General features: G+C 42.5%; 1 protein-coding gene across 2 annotated transcripts in view; it reads right to left on the reverse strand.

Annotated features, from left to right (window-relative positions):
* The window catches only part of MAGI2 (membrane associated guanylate kinase, WW and PDZ domain containing 2), a 1,518,597-nt gene that overhangs the window by 41,866 nt on the left and 1,449,389 nt on the right, over window positions 1-27,342 (reverse strand). For both annotated transcript variants that reach the window (XM_030933117.1, XM_030933118.1), the window contains one exon: window positions 20,900-21,038. In XM_030933117.1, the coding sequence (XP_030788977.1) occupies window positions 20,900-21,038 (139 nt within the window). The remainder of the gene's footprint in view (window positions 1-20,899; window positions 21,039-27,342) is intronic.

Raw genomic sequence — 27,342 nt, forward strand, 5'->3', positions numbered from 1 at the left:
TGCCTCAGCCTCCTGGGTAGCTGGGATTACAGGTGCCCTCCACCATGCCTGGCTAAATTTTGTATTTTTAGCAGAGCAGAGGTTTCACCATTTTGGCCAGGCTGGTCTTGAATTCCTGACCTCAGGTGATCCACCTGCCTCAGCCCCCCGGTGCTAGGATTACAGGGGTGTGTGTGTGTGTGTGCGTGTGTGTGTTTAATAGTTGCTGGTCCACTGGTGTGAGGTGATATCTCAATGTGATTTTGATTTGCATTTCCCTGATAATTGGTGATATCGAACATCTTTTCTTACGCTTGTTGGTCATTTGTGTATTTAAGTCTTTCACAACCATAGCACAACTTGGGGTTTCTAGCTAGAGCTTTTACATGCCTTGGAGCTTTGGATGTAGAGAGATTGGGACATGGTTTCACTGTATTTGACCACTGAAAGGCAAGCAACATTTCACTTACATGGTGAGTAAGCAGTGAGATTTTTTTTTGCCTGGGCATTGCCTGATATTTTACTTTGAAAACAAGCTAAAGATATTGACTGCTGTATGCCCAGAGGTAATAAGCTATTGATGGCTATAATGGAAAAGGCCAACTGAACAGATGTATTTTACTTGGGAGAGAAAATTTTTCTCCCCTCTGGCATTTTATATGTGTGTGTGTGTGTGTGTGTGTATATATGTATATATATGTGTGTATATATATGTGTATATATATGTGTATATATATGTATATATATGTGTATATATATGTATATATATATGTGTGTATATGTACACACACATATATATGAGAAACATCTTGAATATAAAAAGAGACATTAAGTATTCCTGCTACTTGCTTTTTCTGTGGTAGTGAATTTTCATAAGGAATTGCAAAAAGACCCAAGTCCTTTTTTTGAAGGTACTATGCTAACATCAAACAATCTTTCATCAGAAAAACCCAGTGTATGAAAGTAGCTAGCTCCAAGTGGTCACAGTACAATGATTGTGTCCATACATTAAAGTTGGGGTTATGAGGGAAAGTTGCCTCTGTGTCACTGCCCATGTGTCACAAAGTAGCAGGAAGGTGACACAGAGCCTGGAGCAGGCAAGGGAATGTCTGTGTTCTTTCTCTCCTTTGCCAGCCTCCCTCCCCCGACTTTTCCATGCCCTTCCCTGGGGACTCCATCGCCTCTTTTGGTTTTAACTGCTGAAGCCACAACTATGATGCAGTTGCTTGTTGTGAATCACTATTTGAATGTTCACATACATCTTAAAATTTCATTTTTTTTTTTTTTTTGAGATTGAATTTTGCTTTGTTGCCCAGGCTGGCGTGCAATGGCACAATCTCGGCTCACTGCAACCTCTGCCTCCCGGGTTCAAGCGATTCTCCTGCCTCAGCCTCCTGCGTAACTGGGATTACAGGCACGTGCCACCACGCCTGACTAATCGTAATCCCAAAGTGCTGGGATTACAGGCATGAGCTACCGCTCCTCAGATTAGTTCATTCATGGCATTCTCCATGTTAGCATTAAAAAGGAACTAAGGCATCATATAACTGAACCCTATTATTTTATGGATGAGTAGACCAAGGTCCAGAGAAATTAGGTAATTCTTGAAAGGCTGCACAGCTAGTTAACAGCATCACTTTAGAATTTTCCTATGTTTTTTTCCCTGATGATGGCTCTGCCGTTTTCTCAAATACTTAGTTTCTAATGTGGGGATACTTTTTGAGTCCTTCTTAATTCTTAGTCCCTTTTACCATCATTCAGCAGGTTTTATTGATTCTTCTTTCAAGTTGCAGGTATTGCCAACTCACCTGCATCTTACTTCTGTTTTTAGTACCTCATGACCCCATCCCTGCATCTCCTAGGTTATCTTAATAGCTTATCTGATCTACCTCTAGTCCACTGGTTCTTAGCTCTGGCTGCTCATCATATTGACCTGGGGCATGTTAACAACAGCAGAAGCCCACTTCTGCCTGCCAGTCTTTCCCACCCCATTCTGGTTGAATTAGTCTGGGGAGGAGCCTCGGTGGGTATTTTTCAAATCCAAATCCACAGGTGATTATAATGGGTAGCCAGGATTAAAAACCCTTTCCAGAAATGTTTACCACCACCCACTTCTTTGGCAGTGTCAATGTGATGTTTGCCCGTGTCAATCAAATGTTTACCACCAAAGCACTTATTTGGCAGTGTCAATGTGATGCTTGAGAACTTTCTGTGCCTTCTCATTGCCATTAGTTTCTAGATATCTGCTTCTTCCAAGCATTCAAAGATTTTGTGACTTTGCCTTTTGGTAGGAACCCTATGTTCTAGACATATCATTTGCGTGTTAGCTTCGAAATCATCGCTGAAAATATCCAACATTCATTTCAAGTTGTAGAGCCCTTTGCTGTCCTCTCTGCCCATCCAAAACCCACTGGCTCCTCAAGGGCATCTCAAGCCTACCTTCCTCCAAGGAGCCCTGTCTGACTATTCTGGTCATTATTTCTGCCACTTGCCTCAAACTGTCTTATTCTGGTTTGTACTCTCTTATTCTAAGTAAGTATTTTCAGCTCTTTAGTGAGATGGAGAGCTCCTCCAGGGAGGGGCAATGGCACATTTTTTTTTTTTTCTGGAGTCCCTACAGCATCAAACAATGGCTGACATGTTAGAGGCAAATTTGATTGAACTTGGTATAGACCCAGGAGACTAGAAGGGAGCTTAGAGAATTTTTTGTGGTGGCCCCTTTTCACAGCAGAAAGGCAGGTACAGAATCCCATTCAGACAGATCTAATGTTAGCTCTCGTTCCACAGGTCCTGGTTACCTTCTGTCTCCAGGAGACTATGCTAGATGTGGCATTTCTGCAGCCCAGCAGCAACTCTGGCACATTAGACTGCAGTTTGTGCTGCCAACATAGATCACAATTACAATTTGAGAAACAACACTTTGTAGTAACAATAAAACTTAGATGAACCAGAAGCAACTACCTGGAACATTCAATTAGCCAGTTTTCCTCCACTCAACCATTAACACAAAGAGATTCACTACATGAGAATAAGTGGATAGGCAGGAAATTATTTAAAAAACAAGACAAAAGGGAAACCTCCCCACCCACCACCTTTAGATTAGGTTGAGAGTATTGGTGGAAATTTGGGCCATCAATCTTGTGGCTTCTGCAACCATCTAAACAAAAACCTGCACTGAAATTTGCTGTCAGAATGATGACTTCGTGATACTGCAAGATGTTTATTCGTCCATTCACTTATTTATTCAGTCTTTCTTGTTGACCTCAATCTGCTAAGCACTGTACAAAGAACCTAGGTTCCTGGCTTCAAGGAGTTTGAGTACCACAAAGGGGAGGAAGTATGTGGATGCTGATAACTATGCTGTGAAGCAGAGAGTGAGAGAGAATAGGAGAGAAGCATGAGGGCTATGAGACTTCAGAGGTCTGAGAGATCCCTTCTGATTGCTGGACTTGGGAAAGGATTCATGGAGGAGGCAGGCTTTGGACCTGGTTCTTGAAGGAGGACAAGATTTGGGGAAAGGGTTTACTAAGCCAAGAAAACAGCATGTGCCCAACCCCTGAAGGTGGGGATGCAGGGCAATGACAAGTGTTCCTGTGTAACTGGAGCACACCTATGTAATGGAATATTGCGTGAGATAGGAGATCAGAGTGAATAGCAGGATGGGGCCAAATTACGGATGGCTTGGGGATGCACTTAAAGGTTTTTTGTTGGGCACAGCGGCTCACACCTGTAATCCCAGCTCTATGGGGGGCCAAGGCAGGCAGATCACTTGAGGCCAGGAGTTCGAGACCAGCCTGGCCAACACGGCGAAATCCTGTCTCTATTAAAAATACAAAAAATAGCTGGGGGCGGTGGCATATGCCTGTAATTCTAGCTACCTGGGAGGCTGAAGTGAGAATTGCTTGAACCAGGAAGGCAGAGATTCCCTTGAGTCGAGATTGTGCCACTGCACTCCAGCCTGAGTGACAGAGCAAGACTGTCTCAGAAAAAAAAAAAAAAGCTTTTCTTTTTTTTTTGGGTGGAAAATATTTTTGAGTGGGGCAATCCTTTAGGACAATTGTGGCATCAATGAGCAGGGAAGATACACCATAGCAGTACAGCAGTAGGGCAAACAGGTAAAGGCTGTCTAATCCAGGGGAGTGGGCCTGAACTGGGACAGAATGACAATGGGAATGGAGGAGAGGCTGATATGGGAAATGAAAGAAGTATGCTCACACCTGAGGACTGTTGTACACACACACACAGACACCGACACACACACACAGACACACACACACACACAGACAGACACAGACACACACGAGTAGGGAAGCCAGTCAATGTAGTTTTGAGCCAACCATGAGGGTTGATGGTCCCTTAATTAATAGGTGATTCAAAAGGAGGAATATTTTGGGAGGGAAGGTCATGAATACAATTTTGAATGCATACATGCAGGGTATCTGGGTAGAATTGTCTAGCAGGCAGCTTGATGTCTTGGGATGAAGGTGTGAAATGAAGGCAGGGGTGGCAAACAGACACAAGAGTCCTCTGCACGGTGGGACAGGTGGAACCATGAGAGCAAGAGAGATCCTGAAGGAAAGGATGGGGAGGGCTGTTACGGGTGGAAAGAGAGTTGAAGACCCCAGAGGAGCAACTGAACAGGTAAGAGAAAATCCAGCGAATACATTGACCAACAGTGTTAGCTGTTACAGGGAGTCCTAAGGGGCTGAAGGGTTGAATCTGTCATTAGATTTTGTTATCGTAGTGAAACTGGTGATCTTTGAGGGGACTTCGTCATTGGAGTCTTGATAAAATTCAGATTTCAAAATGCAGTATGTCACGGGAAAAGAGAAATTGGGGAGAGCACACCTGTTTCCAGAATACTTTATATGTCAAGACGGGAAAGGAACCCAAGAAATGCTTTCAACAGGACTGCGATTTTTTTTTTTTTTTTTGTAAACTACAAGCACCCCGTTTTCCTTAACCATTCCCCATATAGAGAGTTACTTTAGTGTAGAGGTGGTATCTTACTCATCTTTACACTCTGACCACCTCTGCCCTCTGAAAAAAGAAAGCAGAAACACCAGGGCCTGGGTCCCCATGGCTGGAGCTAAGTGGGAGCTCTAGTGATCTGAGGTGGGTGCCCACACTGGGTGGGTTCCTGGAGTGGCTCAGAACATGGGGAGGCATGTGGGGGGGGGGGGGCTCTGGAGAGGTCCATGGAGTAGTAGGTGAAGGCCACTTCCCACCCACAAGCCACACAAAGCCATCATGTCTCGAGTGCTATGTGCCTGGCATTGCGCCAATCCTCTCCACTCTCCCTGCTTTTCTAACTTGCTTCCCAGCCTATCTCTGGATGGTGCAACCACTTTTTCATCTAGAAAATGGATAATTATTTTTGAAGCCCCTCTCTGGCTTCCAAATTGCTTTTCTCTTCCGGTTCTCTTCCTGTCTCTCAGATTGCCCTCTCCTGATTTTCTTCATCAACTTCTCTTACTTCCCAGTCCAATGTGGCTTTGTCATCTGGCGCTCCCCTCTATGTACACAGTGGGTGCTCTCTGGGAGAGCTCAGCCCCACTTACGGCTCCAAGTCCTCTCCAAGACTCCCCAAATGCTCTGGCTCCAGCTCCTGAGTGCCTCATCCAAGTGCCCTATTTCTGGCCTTCCTCACTTCAGTGTCTCTCAGACCTCTGAAGCTCAACAAGTCCAAAACTCACCTCATCATCCTTCTGCCTAAGCTTGGCCCTTCACTCGTGTTTCCCGTTAGCTTCCTGACGTCATCTTCCACCCAGCCTCGGGTCACAGTCCTCCTCCCTGAGCCTGTCCTTCACATTCATTATTCACCAACCTTCTTTATTTCATCAATGAAATGATGGAAATATCCCCAATATCCAACCCCAATGTGCTATTTCCACCACCACTTTCTTAATTCCGGCCCTCACGTCATTTGCTGCTGAAGTATATTTCCAAATACAGATGTTTTTACCCTCCCATTAAAAAATTTCTTTTGGTGACATCTGATTATATAAACCTCAGATTCCTTTGCTTGGGATAGAAGGTCCTTTTTTTCTTTTCTTTTGAGACAGGGTCTCGCTCTGTCACCCAGGCTGGAGTGCAGTGGCACAATCATAGCTCACTGCAGCCTCAAACTCCTGGGCTCAAGAAATCCTCTTGCCTCAGTTTCCCAAGTAGCTGGGACTACAGCCACATGCTAGCACACCTGGCTAATTTTTAATTTTTTTTAATAGATAGGGTCTTGCTATGTTGCCCAGGTTGGTCTCAATCTCTTAGCCTCAAGCCATCCTCCTGCCTTGGCCTCCCAAAATGTTGGGATTACAGGTGTGAGCCACCGTGCCCAGACAGAAGACTATTTTTTAAAGGGCTCCTCCTTCATTTTGGCCATCCCTCTTTCCCATTTAGTCTATGTTAGAGCTTTTCTGAACACATCTCCCTGACTTTGCTTGAACCATTTCATCTGCTTGGAAACAAACAGCCTTATCTTTTTCCCACTCTGGTCAAAGCAATGCCCAGCTAAAATTTTACCACTTGGGTAGAATTTTCTACAATTCTGCTAAGCAGATTTAGTTTACTGCCCACTTTGGGTTCTTATCACCCTTTGCTAATACTATTTATCTTGCCCCATTACATAATTATCTCCCTGTCTTCCATCCTAGTTTATGAATGGACGTAGCAGAGCCTTTCTTATTAATCTTTATATCTCTTGCAATGAGCAACAGACCTTGGGTCACAGGTGGTGCTTGATAGATGCTTATGGAACTGAACTGAAACCACAAAGAGCCCTCGCTCTCTTTTTTTAAAGTTAATGACTCTAGTGAATTGACTCAGGCCTCCTCATCCCCATGGATTACAGACTAGTTAAAGTAAATTATATGGCAAGCATAGACCTTTCTTTTGTCAGAAACAGAAATCTATCCCTCCTTAACCTATAGTCATTGGACTAGATTTCCCCAATAATTATTCCATGACTTTATCTCTTTTCTAGCACATTGCAACTTTCTCCTTTATGCCCTAGCTTAGCTACGTAGTTTTCCCCTGATCAACAAGTTACCTTTTGAGAGACATATTTTGGAAAATTATACATTTCAAACTTGTTTTTATAGACAGCTTCAAGGAATGACTGTGATGGTTGTGTGTGTGACTGTGTGTGTATGTGTGTGTGTATGTATATCTACCTAAATTTATATTAGCATAAACCTTTTTGATAAGAAGATGTTTAGTAGTAAGCCAATTAAATAATTTACTTAATGAATAATGTTGTCTTTTATGTTAAATTCTAGCCAGACCTGGATGGTAATTAGCAGGGTCATTAACAATTGGAAAATATGTTTCAGAAAAAATTCAGAGAGCCAGTTTAAAAGAATTTGGTGGAGAGACACTTAGCCATGGCTGTGACAGTGTGAACGGGATAGAATCAAACCAGAATTGAGAAGTGTGTCAGTTTGATTTATACTTATATGGCTAACTATGGAGACTGAGCATGAGTACAGTTTCTGCTAAAAAGCCAAAGTGACATATAAAATCCCAGTCCAATTAAATTGTGGCAGTAGCCACATGCCACCGCAGAACGTGACAGTGAAATGTAGGCTGCTCTAGGGATGTATTTGAGGGGTAAAAAGTTGCTTGAACCATAGTTGCAAGGCTATCATCTACATTCTGATTTTTTAAAAAATTACGGGTTACATTTTCTTTCCTTGAAATTTTTTACCAAGGCTAAAATGTAGCCAACACTTGAGAATATTCCTTTTGAAACAGTAGCGAATACTAACTTGATGTAAAGTTATGAATACTTTAAAAAAATAGTCACAAATGGGCCTTAACATTTTTTTTTCTTTAAACTTGGTGCATCACTGAGTATGGAGGAAGGAAGGTGACAGGATCTTGTCCTGATTGGATAACTGCCACAGAACAGGCTGGGAAGTACCCATGATGCCAGGTGGAGTTTGGAGTTTCTAGGGCTAGAAGGTCTGGCAACTGTGGCTCTCTTTCTATTGGACACAAAATGGATAGCTTAGGTTACAGCTGTCTATACTTTGGCTGAGAGGAAACAAATTTAGTGACTTGCACTGAGTCTAAGGGAGGATGCTCTGAAACGTGTGGGGTGGAATGTGGCCAGTGCTGCTCTGCTGTTCTCTACCTGCTTCCTTCCTGCTGGGGTCATTCTAGGCTGGCCCCTGCAAGAATGCGGTGCATCTCAAATTTTCATGGATCTGAAAATCCTATCCTTATCACTTACAAGGTCTGAGCTATACATATATTCCAGAACTCTAGAAATAATTAGACAAGCTACTATGAAAGAGAAAGCATTATACATCAGTTAAAAACATATGCAAAACCAAGGCTCATTAGAGAAAGATAATATTCATGCAGATTTTACAAACCGTGTCTTTAGGGTGGCCCAATAAGTAGAAATATGGGGACCCATGCTTGTCACTTTTCATGCACATGGAGAGACTGGAAGGTACCATTCCTAAAGGAAGGGGAGGAACAGCCTAGGACCAATCATTAGAATTAACAGAACCAGTAACAAAGATATATTATTACTGTTAGAATCAAGATTGCTTAGTATGTTTAGAGCAGTCGAATAAAAATTATCTAGGCAGTAAGAATAAAGACTTTAAGTAAAGCTAACCCTATCAAGCATGCAGCAAGTGAAATTAGTGAAAGACTGAGCTATATGTGTATTTCAAAAGTAGACTTTTCTCAAAATATTGAGGGCATCCTGAGGTGCTTTAATGGAGGCACAAATGTTAATAAAATTTGAAATGGTAATATGTAAATTCTTGTAGGCTTTTCTCATAATAATGAGATGTTTTAGTGATATCAACTGTCATTTGAGAATCAGTCACAGTAATCATTTCTAAAATTTAAAAGGATTATAAAAATAAATACATAGTGTCCCCACGTTTATATTTATATTTTCTCTAATAATCTCATAAATTCATATAGTTCCCCTTACCACTAACATTTTTCTTATTAAATTCAAAGTTCATGGTTGGGCATGGTGGCTCATGCCTATAATCCCAGTCACTTTGGGAGGCTGAGGCAGGCAGAACGTTTGAGGTCAGGAGTTCAAGACCAGTCTGGCCAACATGGTGAAACCCCATCTCTGCTAAAAATATAAAAATTAGCTGGGCGTGATGGTGCACAACTGTAGTCCCATCTACTTAGGAGGCTGAGGCAGGAGAATCACTTGAACCCCGGAGGCAGAGGTTGCAGTGAGCCGAGATAGCACCACTGCACACCAGCCCGGGCATCAGAGTGAGACTCTGTCTTAAGAAAAAAAAAATCATAGTTGACTTGCTGGATGTAATTACTTTCTGGAAGAAAATAAAACTGGAAAAAAATGTAGCAGTGTCTTGCCTGTTCTTTTCCACTGTACTCACCTGCTGTGGGTTGTGCTTTGAAACCACCCTCTTTGTGGTTCTCTTGGTCTGAATCTAGCTCAGATCATGGACTCCAGTTCTTTACCTACACAAAGTACTAGAAATTCTGGAATATCTAGATAGTAATTTCCAAGAGACAGGCCCCTAGAAGAGGCAACAACTGCTCCCTGCCCTGCCTGTGTTCGCTCAGCTCTGCTCAGGGTGAGATAAGGGGGATGTGCTCATTGTGAGGTTAATGTGATCAGAAGAACTTAATCCATGCAGCTTGGATGTTTTGAGGCCTGATTTCCTCTTTGCCAGCAACACTGATTCTCCCCATGTACATGCCCAACTTGCTCCACACGTGGCGCTATGTATACACGGCTTCAATGTGCAGAATGGAATTGCACTCCACATCAATTTTGGGTTTTGCCACAGGGGGTATTTTTCATAGCATGGTGTGTTTGAGGAAAGGGAGAGTACAGGCAGAGCCCTAACACCTCGAGGTTAAATGGAAAGTAGAACCTCTGGGTGGTAAGAAAGCACATGCTTAACAATAAATGTCAGAAGTAGAAATTAAATTTCAGGATTTATTAATTGAGTTTACCACTTAGCCCTGCCAAGATGCAAGTAATTTTGTGTGAAAATGATCAAGCTGTTTCAGTGTCACACAGTGAAGGCTCTCATTTGGTTTTAAACATGGCCTTTACTGGGCTTGGAAGATACACGTGCTAGGAGACCTCATGCCCAGAAGGTCAAATAAAAGGGCCTAGAGCATGCTGGAAATAAATTGCTGTGAAGGCTGGAGTAGAAACTGCAGTGAAATGTGAGAAACAGAGTTGCATACTGTGCTAGGCATATTAATACATACATTATGAGTGTATGTGTCCAATCCTAAAACCCAGGATCCCAATAAGGCCAGGGTCACTGTTGAAGAGTTCATGCTGAACAGACCAGAGACCTTGCTACAGAAGTGTAAAAGCAGGTTATTTTGAAAGCAACTGTTGAGCCACTTTATAGTTAACAGCTATTTAGTCTGGGCTAAGTGTGTGTTTGTTGTTCTATTAAAAAATCTTGAATCCAAACAGCACATTGATGAATGTGTGATTCTTAAGTTTAGAGATTTTGTTGTAGAGGATACAATTCAAGCCTGGAGTAAGGCATTATATGATTTTATTTGTGATCCTGACGGAAGATTTATAGTTAAATATTGGGAGTTCTTATCAGAACAGGACATTGGGGCAATCCTAACTTTGAGCAAGACTGTAGACAGTTTGTGAATAACAAAAATCTGGACTTATGGTAAAAAAATACAGAGACAATAAGAAGGTTGTTGGTTGCCAGGGTGAGTGTGGATGGAATGGATGAATAGATGGAGCACAGAGCATTTTTAGGGCAGTGCCATTACTCTGTATGATACTACAATGGTGGACACATGTCATAGACATTTGTCTGCACCCATAGAATGTACAACAGTGGTCTCCAACATTTTTGGCACCAGGGACTAGTTTTGTGGAAGACAGTTTTTCCACAGACCAGGTAGGGGTAGGGGGATGGCTTCAGGATGAAACTGTTCCACCTCAGATCATCAGGCATTAGATTTGCACAAGGAACAGGCAACCTAGATCCCTCACATGTGCCATTCACAGTAGGGTTTGCGCCCCTATGAGAATCTAATGCTGCCACTGATCTGACAGGAGGTGGAGCTCAGGCAGTAAAGCTCGATCGCCCACTGCTTACCTACAGCTGTGTGGCCTGGTTCCTAATACCATGGACCAGTCAGGATCTGCAGCCCAGGGTACAACACTAAGACCCAACCCTAGTGTCAACTGTGGACTCTGAGTGATAACAATGTGTCAATGTAGGTTTGTCAGTTGTGACAAACGCACACAGTGGTGGTGGTGCTGATCATGGCGGTGGCTATGCATCAATGAAGGCAGGGAGTATATGGGAAATCTCTGTGCCTTTCTCTCAAATTTGCTGTGAACCCAAAACTGCCTTAAAAAATCAAGTCTTAAAAAAAGCTGGCCTTATGGACTCACTGTTTCTTCCACTGGAAATGAGGGGTTTAGACTACTTTAGTTAAAAAAATGAAAGCTTGAGTTATTTGACTAGGGGAAGCCAGGACAGGGCAGTAGGCACGGGCCTGGTTGAAGTGATGCTTTGGAGACTGGTCTCTTGCTGGTTATGGCAGTTGGTTGGACCTACCCTGGAATTTGTCTTAAGATACTGGACTGTACTTTGAGCAGCCGGGCTTTGTTGTTAAACTCCTTAAGATCAACACCTTTTCTGTAATGTCTGTATTTCAAGACAAGAGAAAATTAGACTGGAGGAAACAGCTTTGGCATGTAGCACCAACTTTGAAATGGGTCCAGCTGAGAGGTTCGAAGGCTTTTCTGGAATCAACATTCTCATGTTGTGAACCACAGGGCCAGACTCTCCGTGATGAGGAGAGCTCAGATTGTCAAAAAGGCATGATATGGAAAATGGGAGGACAATGGGAGGACAACCTAGTTTCCTTTCTCTGAGTTGCAAGGGCTGACAAGTCAGAATGGAGAGCAATTCAGATGTGAGGGGCAAAGGCTGAAGGGGTGGGGCACACTCAAATAGCAGGAAGCCATGGACAGAAAGAGGGCAACAAGTAGAAACTTCAGCAGGCCTGGCCTTTACAATGGAACTAGAGCAGATACGTCTTGCAATCCCCAGGACATGATATTCCCTGAATTCCCTGGAATGGCATTAATATTGAAAAAACATTGTCCTGGACTGAACTGACTCAGTCAGAATCTCCAGAGGATCTGTGGAGAGCGAGAGGGAATGCAGGCATCTGTGTATTTAAAAGGCTGAATCATTTCTCTAAGACTCTCTCTCTCTCTCTGTCTCTCTGTGTGTGTGTGTGTGTGTGAGAGAGAGAGAGAGAGAGACTGAAAAAGAGAGAGAGGAAGACAGAGAGAGGAGAGAGAGAGACAGAGAGAGAGAGAAAGAGAGAGAGGCTTCTGATTCCTCTTAAAGAAGTGTTAATTTTTCTCCTCTTCTGCATCTTACGATTTTCTTAGTTTCCATATTTGATCTCGTCCCTTCATCCTCAATCTCAGCTCCTCACCCCATAATCCCCCGTAGTGTAAGAAACATTTTCGGCCGGGCGCGGTGGCTCAAGCCTGTAATCCCAGCACTTTGGGAGGCCGAGACGGGTGGATCATGAGGTCAGGAGATCGAGACCATCCTGGCTAACATGGTGAAACCCCGTCTCTACTAAAAAATACAAAAAACTAGCCGGGCGAGGTGGCGGGCGCCTGTAGTCCCAGCTACTCGGGAGGCTGAGGCAGGAGAATGGCATAAACGCGGGACGCGGAGCTTGCAGTGAGCTGAGATCTGGCCACTGCATTCCAGCCCGGGCAACAGAGCGAGACTCCGTCTCAAAAAAAAAAAAAAACAAAAAAAAAAACAAAAAAAAACATTTTCTTAAATTGGTGACTTCTTTAAGGTCTGCTCCAAAGTTCTTAAAGTATTCAGCAATGTTTCCACTAAGACAGCTGCCTTTTCTCCTGGACTCTTAGGAAAGCAGTCCTCTTGTGGGAGAGCTCAGCTTCATGTTGGGGCGAGGAAGGGAATGTTCCTATTAGATCCTAAAATATGACTCTCCATGATGGGTTACTAGAGGAGCTGGTACCTTTAGGTTTTCCAGGATCTATATGGGTGCGTTTCTTGATGGAGTTTGGGAAAGATACCTCTTTATTCACTCATCTCCTCCACAACTTAAGTGTTTGGGAATTGAGGAAGGCTGGACCTTAAGAGCTAAACAGGTTCTTCTTGGTAGATGTCTTGGTCACTATATATATATATGTACTTTTTTTTTTTTTAGACGGAGTCTTGCTCTGTCGCCCAGGCTGGAGTGCAATGGCATGATCTTGGCTCGCTAAAACCTCCGCCTCGCGGGTTCAAGCCAATTTTCCTGCCTCAGCCTCCCGAGTAGCTAGGATTACAGGCACATGCCACCACACCTGGCTGATTTCAGGCACATGCTACCACACCCGGCTGATTTTTGTATTTTTAGTAGAGATGGGGCTTCACCATGTTGGCCAGGCTGGTTTTGAACTCCTGATCTCAGGTGATCCACCTACCTCGGCCTCCCAAAGTGCTGGAATTACAGGCGTGAGCCACTGCACCCGGTCTGGTCTAATATATTTTTATCAGAGTCTTAAATACCTAATAAATTAGGACTTGCAGGTTGTGGGCAGGGCACAGTATATCCTTAAAAAGAAAAATGCAGGTTGCAAATCATGTAAGAGTATGTAAAAAAGAAGAAATATCATTATAGGCCATGATTTTCAATAAGACAATGGGAAGAAATGTGATTTCATCTTCATCCTAAAATCACTTACAATAGCAAATGAGGTTTGCGCTGAGCAGTGGGGAAAAATAATTCAGTGTTGTGTTCTTTAAGAAAACCCCTGGCCAGGCCCGGTGGCTCATGCCTGTAATCCCAGCAGTTTGGGAGGCCAAGGAGGGTGGATCACCTGAGGTCAGGAGTTTGAGACCATCCTGGCCAACATGTGAAACCCGGTCTCTACTAAAAATACAAAATATTAGCTGGGCGTGGTGGTACATACCTGTAGTCCAAGCTACTCAGGAGGCTGAGGCAGGAGGATCGCTTGAACCTGGGAGGTGGAGTTTGCAGTGAGCCGAGATTACGCCATTGCACTCCAGCCTGGACTACAGAGCCAGACCCTGTCCCCACCGCCAAAAAAAAAAAAAAAAAAAAAAAAAAAAAAAAAGGAAAGCCCTTGTTTCTGGCTCCATGAAATAGGAACTTATTTATTGCAGGTTTTATGGTTAGTGGATTTCCTGGGGTTGCCTAAATGCTGCAGAGAGCATCCTGAGCCTTTCAGCTAGGAAGAACCCTGTTCTCTGTATGATATAACCCAGGGTTCTGCCAGACATTCTGTCCCCTTCCCTAGGTGCTTTATCATTTTCTGTTATGCGGTGGAAGGTGTTCTTGAGTGATTTGTGGAACCTCTCATGGAAAAGGAAGATATGCTCAACCATGAATGTCAGAAGCTGAAATTAAATTTCAGAATTTATTATTGCAGCAAGCCACCTTTTGCCCTATTAAAAATGCAGGTGAATTAGTGCCAAGGCTATGGAGCCACTTAAAGCTTCCATCAATGTGGTCTCTGAAGAAGAGGTTAGGGCAATGGTGGCCCTCCTTTGTCTTTTATTGAGGGGGCACATCATCAGCACACCAAGGCAGACCCAGGATGTGAGGTAACACGTCCAGGCTCCCAGAAGTGGCTGACAGCCGCAGGAGGTGAAGAGTGAATTTGATAGATGAAGTTTTGGCTCAATTAGAATTTAGAATAATTCAGACAAGGTCTCGGTAGAGATTTACCCACATTCAGCAAGTTCTTTCTTCAGAAAAAGTACTAATTATTAGCACAAATATTATAAAGGAAATTCTTAACAAACTGAAGAAGCCAAGTGCTCTTCAAGGATTCTTAACACTCTAGAAGTACTTGTTAAATTTTACAAATAATTAATAAAACCCATTTAAATGTTTTTCATGAGAGCAGATCCTTTGAGACCTTTTTATGAGTCACTACTCTGCTAAAAACACATTTCTTCATTATTAGTGTCACTATTAGTGTCATTATTAGTGTCAGCTCATGGAGGACCAGGACTGTATTTTACCTTCAGTGCCTGCAAAGCATCCTGCACATAGTAGGTGTTCAGTAAATCTGGTTTAGTTGAGGAAATATTAATTATATCAACTAATAATATTAATCACAGGATTTGTTCCATATAGAGTACTTGGTAGGAATATATTGTCTGGAGTTTATTTTTGTATTATTAGAGGGAAGAAAGGATGTGCTCAGCAGATAATAGCAAAAAAGATTATAACGGCGTACTTATACTTATAATGTTTACTTGGCAATATTTTTTCTTTCTTTTGAGATGGGGTCTTGCTCTGTTGCCCAGGCTCATGTGCAGTGGCATGGTCATGGCTCATTGCATTCTCAACTTCCTATGCATAAGTGATTCTCCTGAGTAGCTGGGACCACAGGTGTATGCTACCACACTTGGCTAATTTATTTATATTTATTTTTGTAGAGACAAGGTCTCCCTATGTTGCTTATTCTGGTCTTGAACTCCTGGGCTCAAGCAGTCCTCCTGCCTTGGCCTCCCCAAGTGTTAGGATTAGAGGCGTGAGCCACTGCGCCTGGCTGGCAATATATTCTTAAAGAAGAATAAACAAATGACCCTTACTTATTGCTATCTACATAGAGGCCAGTACTGCTTCACCTGCTGCTCTAATATAATTGTTGAAAGTCATTTTAACTTACTGATTAAAGGAAGACTTTTAACTAAACAACTGTTTGGTCCATTCATGTCTTTAGCTATAGTCACTAGCTCAGATCGATCTGTTTCTCCAGTTAGTGCAGTTTTATTATACTTACAAAATGTAAACAATTTCATTTACCAAGTGCTTGTAGTCAAGTCAATACCTGTTATATTAAAGATATGATTAACTTTGAAAATGAAAGCATAGGCAGAAGTATAATTCACTGATTGGCTGTTTCTTCCCCTTTGTGTGGGTGTGTGGCGTTAGTTGTTGCTGGGCCATTTTCATTGTGAGATTTCTGCTTCATCCTTTTTAACCCTGCCTGGCCTCCTAAGGCCACTGAGACTCCCACTTAAATTGGACTCTCTTCAGTGTTCTATTCATAAAGCCCTGCCCGGTGGCTTTTTAAGAGAATAAACAGGCCAGAGTACCAACCCAGAGTAAAAAGCATGTTTCTATTATGTTTTGCTTTATTCTGATTAACTTTGAACAGCAGACATCAACAAGGGAAAGGCTCCACTTTGGTCTGAACTGCTTATGTTGGGAATTTTTTCATCCAGTGGCACCTCTATTTACCTTGGCCCTGACTCTGTGGCTCAGTTGATAAATCAAGTGTATGTTCGTGTTGTACTCTTTGAATGCTAATGAAGGACGCCTGCATTTCAAGGCAGGCAGCTAATCTGTATAATTTATTCCTGTGCAGTTTTACAACCATGATGCATACTTCCTTTTCTCTTAACCTTTGTGGATTTCATTTGAATAGCAATAACCAGGGTGAAGGAGGGCATTGCTTTTGATGCATCATCTTTTGATTCTCTTCTCAGTATGGCATTGAGATGTGTATCAGGGGAGGGGAACTCACGCTTCCCACTGAGTTTACAATCAACAAATTCTTATCCTGAGGACTGGAGTGGAGTTGAAGTATCTATCTCCCGAGCTTGTCTTTCAAGGACTTAACTATGAAAGCAACTCCTCCTTCAAAGCCCTTATCATTTTCCGACTCCCCTTGCAGCTGCTCGACAGCCTCTGTGTGCAGTCACTACTTTCGGGGTGGCGTTTGTTGATTTCTGCCTCTGAACTGGCTGAGGTGTCACCTGACATTTCGTCTTTGGGTAATTAGAGATGACATATTTGCAGCATGTTTGTTCCTTCCCCCAGCTCACTTGGAGTCATGCTGATTTTGTTTAGTCCATGCTCTGACAGATCGCCTTTGGTATTTTTTCAATGGTACCTAGGCTTATCTCTCGGTCACAGATCACCTTAAGAACTCAGAGTGAGAGATTTTATTTCTCTTGACAGAAATCAGCCTTTTTTTTTTGACATGTCCAGAAGTCCGGATAAGGGTCTTGCTTCAAAGCTGTCCTGAATTTTGAATCATAGGGGTATCAACAAGAGGGCTGGTTGAAATCCTTCCATAGGGAATGGTTTAAGAAAAATCAGTTTTCCCATGATTAGGGTGTATTAGGAAAAAGTAGGATTATAATCTTGGCTATATCTACTGGTAAATTCAAGTATTTAATTTTCCTTTTCCATAAGAACTTTCTTTTGTTGTTATTGTTGCTATTATTTTGCTGTTACCCAGTTCTGCTACTTAAGAATTTATTAAGATATACTCTAGTTTATCTTAGACAAAAATAATTCCTTTATTACATGAAAGCATCAAGGTGGTGAAAGAAGACAAGAAATTCTGTTTCATGATATAGTCTATTTGATGCTGGAGGAATTATGGTGTTCCTAGCAGTGGGCACTCCTTGGATGTAGCAGTCACTTGTATAGTGTGACTTTCATAGATGTGGCCACTTCTCTGGCTTGCTTCTGGTGCAGAAAAGGTTAACAGAGCAGGCCTGAGACTGCTCTCCTTAGAAAGGCCAGCTTTCGAGGTTGGCCATTGGCTGGTGCCTGGAAATGTGACTGGTAAATCATCCTCTAAGCTAATGTAAACCTTTTGCTAAATTATAAGAGTGTCTCGCTGTATCTAAACTGTTTGTACAATCAGTGTGGTTTGTGCTGAGCCTGCTTTGCTTCTTGGAGTCTGGAAGTGTGGTATGTGCTAGGCAGAGGGTCCCTGCATCACCAGCCCTAGTGAAAACCTTGGGCACTGAGTCTGCAGGGAATTTTCCTGAGGAGCAATGTCACACATACGTTGCTGCATTTTTGTTGCTGGGTGGAAAGAGTGTTGTGGGTGACACCGCGTGTGAGAGAGAGAGCATAAGGAAGCCCGCGTGTGGATTCCTCCAGACCCCGCCTGTGTCTTTTCCCTTGTGAGCCCAGTGTGTATTTTCACTATATTGCTGTAATAAATCTTAGCTGTGGGCACAGTTATGTTCTGTGCTCCAGGAGGCCTCCTAGAAAATCTCTAAATGTGAAAGTGGTCTTGGGGACTCCTGGGTCCCATCTCCCCACCCATCAGTCACTGTGAAGTTCCAGAAATAACATTTGATGACATTATCCTCAAAGATGCTATGATCCTTAATCTTGGTTTCTTATGCGTAACCACTCACCTTTCAGCTTAGATTTTCCCAGAGAACTAACGTTTATCTCGTTTGACTATTGTTTTACTTCCTTTAAGGAGATTGCCCCGTGCTATTACGTTCTTTCTTTTGTGACATCATCTCTAAATTTTTTTACAGTCAAAATCCATCTAAATTTAATATCAAAAGTAGCGGACAAGTGCTGATATTACTAGCAAGTATAATTTAACGTTACACTTTAGAGGAATATATTTAGAAGAAATTCTGCAATACTGCTACAGTTAACAATGTTGATGATTGGCCACTCAAAAGTTTGCCCAGGCTGGGTGCGGTGGCTCACACCTGTAACCCCAGCACTTTGGAAGGCTGAGATGGGTGGATTGTTTTGAGAAGTTCAAGACCAGCCTGGGCAACATGGTGAAACCCCATCTCTACAAAAATACAAAAAAATTAGCTGGGCATTGGTGGCTTGCACCTGTAGTCCCAGCTACTTGGGAGGCTGACTGAGGCTGAAGAATCGCTTGAGCCTGGTTAGCGGAGGTTGCAGTGAGCTGAGATCACACCACTCCACTCCAGTCTGGGTGACAGAGACCTTGTTTCAAAAAAAAAAAAAAAAAGGGTGTGCCCAGATATTTAAAAAACTCTGGTTCATTTGAGAATTTCACTGTAATCATATATTTTTGAGTGATGTTAAGAATTAATGAAATACTGTTGACATGATCTTGAATTTTTGTCTTGTTCAAAAACATGTTTTTATTTCTTCCTCATGATAGTCTAAGGTAGCTTCACATTTGTTCACTACAGTTTGAGTGATGCCGCAGGTTGATCAGTAGTATGTTCTACTTGTTCACTACAGACAAGCAGCTGATGAGTGGATGCTGAGAAAGTGTGGACCAATAGCGATTCTACAGAAAAATGAAAAGCTCAGGATAGTCATGCTGGTTGGATTAACTTTTTAAAGATAAACTTGTTAGAACAATATTAACTCTATGAAAATGTCTGGGTAGAGATAATATTCACGTCTCACCATGGAGTGAAGCATACCGTTAAAGGTGGTATGTTTTAGAAGTAATAGAATTTCACAGGTCACTTTGATATTACTGAGTCAGTCAGTGCTCTACAGTGCAAAAGTTATTCTATTCCAAGAGTTCAGATTCTTTACAAAGGGATTAATGCTGGTACATTTTAGCAGGATCATGCCTGTGCTTATTGATAACATATATATTTAAAATATTTTATTAGATTCAAGCATTAAGGGTAGGAATCTGGGATGAAATGTTTCCTTGGGCCTAGAGCCAGCCCTACAGAAGCTTCTGAATGCTTTTTGACTTACTGTGAAGGCTTGCTAGCTCTCTTTGTAGGCTTGGAGGGGTGCACAAGATGCTGGAAATATAATGCATTTAAGGCCTTTGAGTTTAGATATTTCAATTGAACTCAGGATATAGATCTGCCCTGCTAAGTAAGGAGATATTAGTCAGTTATTTAGACAATGTATGCAAAAAGAATAATCTGAAATGAAAAAGTACTCTTTAGAAATATATATATATATATATATATTTTTTTTTTTTGAGATAGAGTTTCGCTCTTGTTGCCCAGGCTGGAGTGCAATGGTGTGGTCTCAGCTCACCGCAACCTCTGCCTCCTGGGTTCAAGCAATTCTTCTGCCTCAGCCTCCCGAGGAGCTGGGATTATAGGCATGTGCCACCACGCTTGGCTCATTTTGTCTTTTTAGTAGAGATGGGGTTTCTCCATGTTGGTCAGGCTGGTCTCGAACTCCCAACCTCAGGTGATCCGCCCGCCCTGGCCTCCCAAAGTGCTGGGATTACAGGCATGAGCCACTGCGCCCAGCCTAGAAGTCTTTTTTTTTGGGTAGGGGATAGAAGGAGGAAAGTGAGTCAATTTATCTCAATCAACTTAGAGCTCATTATTCAGGTCAGCAGTTAGATCTTGTTTTCCTAATCTGAACAGGTATTATCTGCACTAGTCTGATGTGTCTGTATGCATTTCTGTTTCTGTCTGTCACTCACTGAGATTATCTTTAAAGACCACCTCAGGTTTCGGTGTTTTTCATGTAATGACCACTCAGCTGTTTTGGACACACTAGAGCTATGTTGTCAGTAGTGTCTATAATGGGCTGCTGCGAAACAACAACTTTAAAGATGTTTGAAGACAAATCTGTGAATCAAAACATGCTTTAAAGCCTTCCTCAAAAGCATACAGAAACACAACACAGGAGTGAATTTTCAGAATAATTCCTAAATGCCAAGGAAATGCAACCATTGCGTGAACTGAAGTTTACATTTTAAATTTCACACCCTGAAGATATGCTGCTGGTCCCTGGCCCCAGTTACAAATCCTTTGAGATAGTCTGATGCACAAACAGTGTTAGGAAATAATTGATAAATTACTGTGTACTCAAATGAACAGCAGACCATCAGTCAAATTGTAAAAGTTCTAATATTTAAGGGGTGCTAGATCTCCTCGCACACTCAGAGATGCCCTGGAAGGTCCTACATGTCATATTTTAAACATTCCTTAATGGAGGGAGCAAAAGAAAGAGTTCACACACATTTATTTCCTGGGCATAAACATACGTGTGTGTGTGTGTATGTGTGTGTGTGTACCTATTGATAGCTAAATATATATTTATGTAGAAATAGAGGGCTGATGTCGTTTTATAAATAAGCATAAGCATTTCAGGTTCACAGAAGGAAGAGCAAAAGGATGAATTAAAACGTGGAACGCACCATATTCTGGGACCTGTCCCGTGCCTCTCTTGAGCAGCAGCCTCACTCGTCTTCCTCCAGATTTGATGAGTTCTATTGCTCTGGCATGTGTCATGTCCCTTGTGCTTTCCCCATTGATTTCGATGATTTGATCTCCTACCTGTTGATTGAAGAAAAATTAAGTCAGTCAAAGATGGTTTTACTCAAGTTGCATTGTCAACAGATTAAAAAAAAAAGCATGTCTAGATGACCTGAGAGCATCCAAATAATTTGGTGATAGCCTGCTGCTTCTTGGAAGAGGCTAATCCCTGGCTGCATCCTGAATCTGATCACCAAACTTTATTTACCTTTACAGAAATGAAAATATCAGACCACGAAGGTTGCAGCCATATGTTACTTTTACTGTTACTTATTACTTCTTATGGCAGAGACTGTAAACTAGTTAGCATTGTTTTAAAAATTAGGGCATATGTCTGATACTAAAATTCACAATAACTTGGCACCTTTGCTTTGAAACAAGAAGTAAACATTTTAAGGCCTTTTCTTTTTTTTTTTTTTTTGAGACGGAGTCTCACTCTCTCCCCCAGGTTGGAGTGCAATGGCACCATCTTGGCTCACTGCAAGTTCCGCCTCCTGGGTTCACGCCATTCTCCTGCCTCAGCCCCCCGAGGAGCTGGGACTACAGGCGCCCGCCACCATGCCTGGCTAATGTTTTGTATTTTTAGTAGAGACAGAGTTTCACCGTGTTAGCCAGGATGGTCTCGATCTCCTGACCTCGTGATCTGCCCGCCTCAGCCTCCCACAGTGCTGGGATTACAGGCTTGAGCCACCACGCCCGGCCAAGGCCTTTTCATTGAATCTATTGCCAACTTTTGACTTAGTGCAGCATCCAATTCAGCATGTTGGATAAACTGATTGGTTTTTGTGCTTCTCTCAGAAATTTTTGTATGTATCATTTAAATTTCCCTGGGTCCTGTTGTGATATTTGCCTTCTTTGTAAACAGTGGTTGGCTGATATTCACATTTGATCATGAGTTTTCTATCACAGCCCCTTGAATTAAAAATGAGATTCTCCATACTATCCACGTGACTAATGCCCTGGCTAAATCTTTGCCATGCTCACACTTGATTGCCAGAAGCTGTCTGGTTAAATACCAGTTCCTCCTGAATTGGGTTTCATAAGCAATTCCCTTTTGGACTGGGTTCCATAAGCAATTCCCTTTTGGCATTTGTGAATAGATAGTTGAAATAAGGGAGGTTCAACCATGAGCACATCATGTAACTCCCACAGTACCATTACTGTCAGGAACCCTAGAATTAAAAAATGTCTCATCTCAGTGCAAGTAACATAAGACAAATTAACCAGCAAAAGCACAATGAGTGGCTTTGCAAAAATGCTATTTTAGTTAGGTACCTTAAAGCAGATCTCAGTCTAAACTCTGTAATGCAAACAGAACTGTAGAAAAACTCTCTATCGCTAATCATTATCAGTGTGGATGCTGCAGGCTGGCTGAGAATAGGAACACAAATTTTCCATCACAATGGCAGGAGAGCATAAAAACAAGACCCCCAAAGTCGGGGGGAAGAACATGTTGTAGCAAGGAAATGACATCTCTACCTAAGGATGATTCTCTAAGGGGTAAGGAGGATTCCAATGTCAGAAGGTAAAGACCTCCTTTTGTATACTCAGCTGCCTTTGGAAGTATGGATTTGGGGCAATGGATGAGGTTTACCTCACTGGCATGACTTCACATTCCACAGAAAAACCAAGAAGACAGAACAAACTTAACTGTTTTAGGGCTAGTAGCTTTCTTCAAGTTTCCTTAATTGTCTCCTTTCCTCTGAGGCGACAGGCATAACTTGAAGTTGAATAGTTTGCCAGAGGCCATGTATCTAAGCCAGAGGCAGAAATGGGACCAATTATCCCTCCCCAAGTAGCCCTCTCCCACAACAGAAACCTCATGGCACAGAATTAAATTGAAAAAGTAAAACAGCAGTTCCGATGAAGCTACATATAGAAAAAGTGCTCCTTCCTGGCTAGACTCTCTTTTGAGCTTCAGACTCACATGTCCAGTTGATCACTAAACATTTTCACCTTGTTGTCTGTCCAACAGGCAACTCCAAGTCAACAGCAGTAGAAGCAGAAGACAGGGCTAACTACCTTTCTCCCAAAGTGGTTCTTCCTCTCAATTCTCAATCCTGGTTAATGGCAGCACCATTCACCTAAGCAGAAACCTGGGGGTCACGCTACACTCCTTGTTTTCTCAACTTCTCCGCATCTGTCCCTGTCCTCATATGTATCCCATTGCTCACAAGTTCAATTCAGGCCTTTACGTGGTTATTCCAGTATTTCCCTGTCACTCTCCCACCAACCTCTTTTCATTGTCACCAGAGTCATTCTTCTAAGGAAAAGCTTGCCAAATGTGTCCTGCTGACTAAGGCATTCAGGCCCATACACATACTGCTGTTCTTTTTTCTCCTCCTCCCCACAGGCCTGGTGATTTCTTGTCCTTTCTGAAGGTCCTAAGAATCTTCTCCTATAGGTGCCTTCCTCGACCCTATGCTCTTCACAAGCAGAGATGTCCACTCTCTCTGTTCAGTAGTAATGGCACCCCACTCTATTTATTATGCCTCATTACAGATTCATGAGTCTCTGTCTTCCCTCCTAGGTTTTGAGTGTCTTCATTCAGTAAATAATTTCTGAGTACCTACTATGTACCAGACAGTCAACTGGGGATATAGAGATAAATGGTATCATTTGTTTGTACAATAAGTTCTCAGTCTATTTGGAAAGAAAGTGGGTAAATAAGGCCATTACTACTCAATGTATCTTTGCTATAACAGAGGCATTCACAAAGTACTAAGGGAACAGAAAGAAGGGACATCTAACCCAGAGTGTGGGGGTGGTGGGTAGTCAGGGAGAGCTGCCAGGAGGTGGTGACATCTCAACTGAGTTTTGAAGTACCAGTAGGAGTTCCCCAGGTGAAGAGGAAAGCATTCTAGGCAGAGAGAGTAGCATAAGCAAAGGCTGCAGAGTTTGAGGGAATGGTATATTTGGGAAACTGTCAGTAATTTATTATGCTGTTCAGGAGTTTAGGTTTTATTTTGAAGGCAATGGCAAGGCACTAAAAAGTTAAGCATGGGGTAACCTGACCAGGGAAACAGAGTGGTGTTTAGAAATCTCCTTGCAACCTCAGTGTGGAAAGTGGAAGAAGAGAAAGGTGGAAGACTGAGGAAGGGAGCTTCCTGCAACTGAGTTGCAGCGTTGTCACATGGTCTATTCAAGTGAGACATTAGGAGGCTGTGGGGAAGGAGACAATGAGGACAATGACACAGAGTCTGGGTCTCCTTTAACTGTGGGTCTGGATGAGGTGCACTGCATATATTGGTGACTGAGTGAAGTACTTCTACATGGCTTATCTTGAAACCATGGGAGAGGGAGGTATAAACCCTCTTGAACCCCCAAATCGAATCTTGACAGCCACTGCCGCCTTGCAGTTACTTGTGTCCTGAGACTGATATTTTAACCAAAAACCATGTGGAGGGCAAAAGAGATCTTGTGTTGTGATAGAAATAGTCCCATCTTTTGACTCTGGTCCCATACTTGAGTTTAGCAAGACTTAGAAAATTTGAAGTTTTCATTCATGTATGTGTTTATTTTCCCTTTTCCCTACAGGGAGCTTGTGAGACTTAAAGGAGAAGGCATTAGCATGGAGGAGAGAAGGGGTGGTTTGAAAACTACATGGGAGGTGGAGAAGCAGAGGGGTTTAGGGGCTGCGCAAGGGGTGAGCTGAAGTTGTGGGGGCCTCAGGGATGAGTCTCCGGGAAGTCAGGGACATTATTTTTATCGGGTTTCCAGGAGCCTGGGCTGACCTCTTCACCTGGAAGATTTCCATAATTTCGGCTTTCCATGTAGGGTCCCCTCAGAGGGAGATGCTCTGATACCTGCTGAATCTCTCCTACACCCTTTCCCCATTCCAGGGTATCAGTGTCATTGGGTGGTGGGGGTTGTGTCTGCTGATTTTCTGCCTCATTTTGGAGCAACGGAAGTTTGGGAATAGTTCAAGATCTTACTAAATCAAGGAAAAAAACATTTCTAGGGGCTGGTGGTGGTTAGGTAATGGAACGAAAATGCTGCTGCCGACATAGACTCTGACTGTTGCAAAGCACTCTGGGCATTATTTTAAAAGTGGGCCAACTCACGGGGACCTGGTTTTAGTGGCAACAGACTCAGTCCAGACCTGGCCTCAAGACTCCCATCTCTCTTTGGAACAGTATGACCTGTGAAAGGGTTGAATTTTCATTTTCATTCCAATATCAGTATTCTGTATAATAATTTTAATTGGAACTCCCTAAATAAATTTGGGATGTGATCTCTTTCATTGCCATCTGGATATATAAGAAGATCGACTTATGGGGGGGTGGGGACAGCGGGAGGCGGGGCAAGAGATTCTCTTGTTACTTTCCTACTTTCCGACCTCATCTGACTTCAGTGCACTGGCCAGTGTGTGACCAAAGAGTGTCACTTTTCTCTATCACAATCGGGAGAATTAATTTTGTAAAACCAATAGAAAATTTGCAGCACTTTTAGAAATGACGAAAAAGACCAACTGTGACTCTGGTGTAGTCTCTTTCTATACTCTTTGCCACAGAGCTATCTTCAACTGAGCTATGTTACTAAAATGAAACTTCTAAGATCTCCACTCATTCTTAGAGTATTTTTAAAATACCGAGTTCCAGTTGAGAGGGAGAGGGAGAGGGAGAGAGAAGGAGAGAGAGAGACAGACAGACCAAGATACCAAAACCAGATAAAGGTAATTCAGGAGTCTCTGTGTGCACTGCATTAGGTGGATCAAGGAACTGCCAAATTTAGGAAACTGACCAAACGACTTAAGAGGAATTCTAAGAACTCATTTTTTTTTTTCCTATGGAAGAGATACTTTTAGCTGTGGTCCCCTTGGGGCAACTAACAACCTTAGAGTAATGTCCCAGGGCCAAGGCGGAGTGATATAACTACTGTGTGGAGGGCCCAGCCTAGTAAGTTCTGCATTCCTACTCCTGCATTTCTGCTCATACATCATAGCAGATTTTTCTTTAACAAAACACCAAATCTTTGAACTTGCTTGGGGCTTTCCAGGTAAAAAACTTTTTCTCTTTTTGCCTATGGAAGGCCAAGGCAGGAGAAGGCAAACATCTCAGAATTCCTTTTGTGGTTAATAGTTCAGGTTGTAAGAAAAAATTTAAACTCTGTACTGTATGCATTTTTGTAGTCAAGTCATATATAAAGTATTTGGCTTGTCTCAGTGAAATATTTATAAGAATTAGATTAAATCCTGGATTTACTTTAGCTGTGAGTCATGGCAGTCCCAGCTCAAAGGGTTGCTTGGACATCACTCCAAACATGCTTAGCTGGTTGTAATCAGTTGATTGCCCTCATGTTACCATTGCATCATCAGAGCCTATTTTGTATGATCATATATGACTAAAACGATCCCAGATTATAATTAGGTGTGAGGAATTGAGTTTCTCAGGCTGGGCATGTTGGCTCATGCCTATAATCTCAGTGCTTTGGAAGGCCGAAGTGGGAGACTGCTTGAGTCCAGGAGTTCAAGACTAGCCTGAGCCACATGGCAAAACCCCCATCTCTACAAAAAATAAAAAACATTAGTCAGGTGTGGTGGTACATGCCTAGCTACTCAGGAGGCCGAGGTGGGAGGATCACTTGAGCCCAGGAGTTCAAGGCTGTAGTGAGCCATGATTGCACCTCTGTATTCCAGCCTGGGGAACAAGAGTGAGGACTTATCTCTAAAACAAAACAAAATAAAAAACTCCCACAAAAAAACCCCCCCAAAACAAAGTCAAACCCAAAATAGTCCCAGCATCTCTCAAGAAACTTCATCCAAGTAGAAGTGTGAAATGACCCTTACGGATACACAGAAGAGAGAAGAATCCTTCATCAAGGTTCTGTCTAAGCACGTAACCTGCTTAGGAGGGTCACAAAGGTGAGGGGAACAAGCTGGTACTGGAAGTGAAAGGCCACTGCAGGATCCTGAGAATTTACCACTTGCTGCAGGTGGTATGCCTTCTTTGGTGGTGTTATTATTTGTGTTTAGAAAAGATGTAGTCACAGCTCAGAAAATGTCCGGCCATTGACTTGAGCACACTATCCTATGGTGGGAGTGTTGCCTTGACTGGACATTCATATCAGGGAGCCGGCTCTAGCAAAGGTTTAGGGGGAGCTCTCCCTTCCGGAGCCTCCCTTTCTATTTACAAAAATCCTCTAAATTAAAACATGAAAATATATGTAAAACTTGAATATGACACAGTATCCCTACTGTGGAAGTAGTTGAACTCTCAATTATGATCTGGTATCTTCCTCACTGATTCTTTCCTTTTTCCTTGTCAACTGTTACTGATATTAATCTCATATAGATAATTTTATTAGATTGCTTCTTTCTAAATCT

Source organism: Rhinopithecus roxellana, chromosome 6, assembly GCF_007565055.1.
Source record: "Rhinopithecus roxellana isolate Shanxi Qingling chromosome 6, ASM756505v1, whole genome shotgun sequence".
Classification (NCBI taxonomy): Eukaryota; Metazoa; Chordata; class Mammalia; order Primates; family Cercopithecidae; genus Rhinopithecus; species Rhinopithecus roxellana.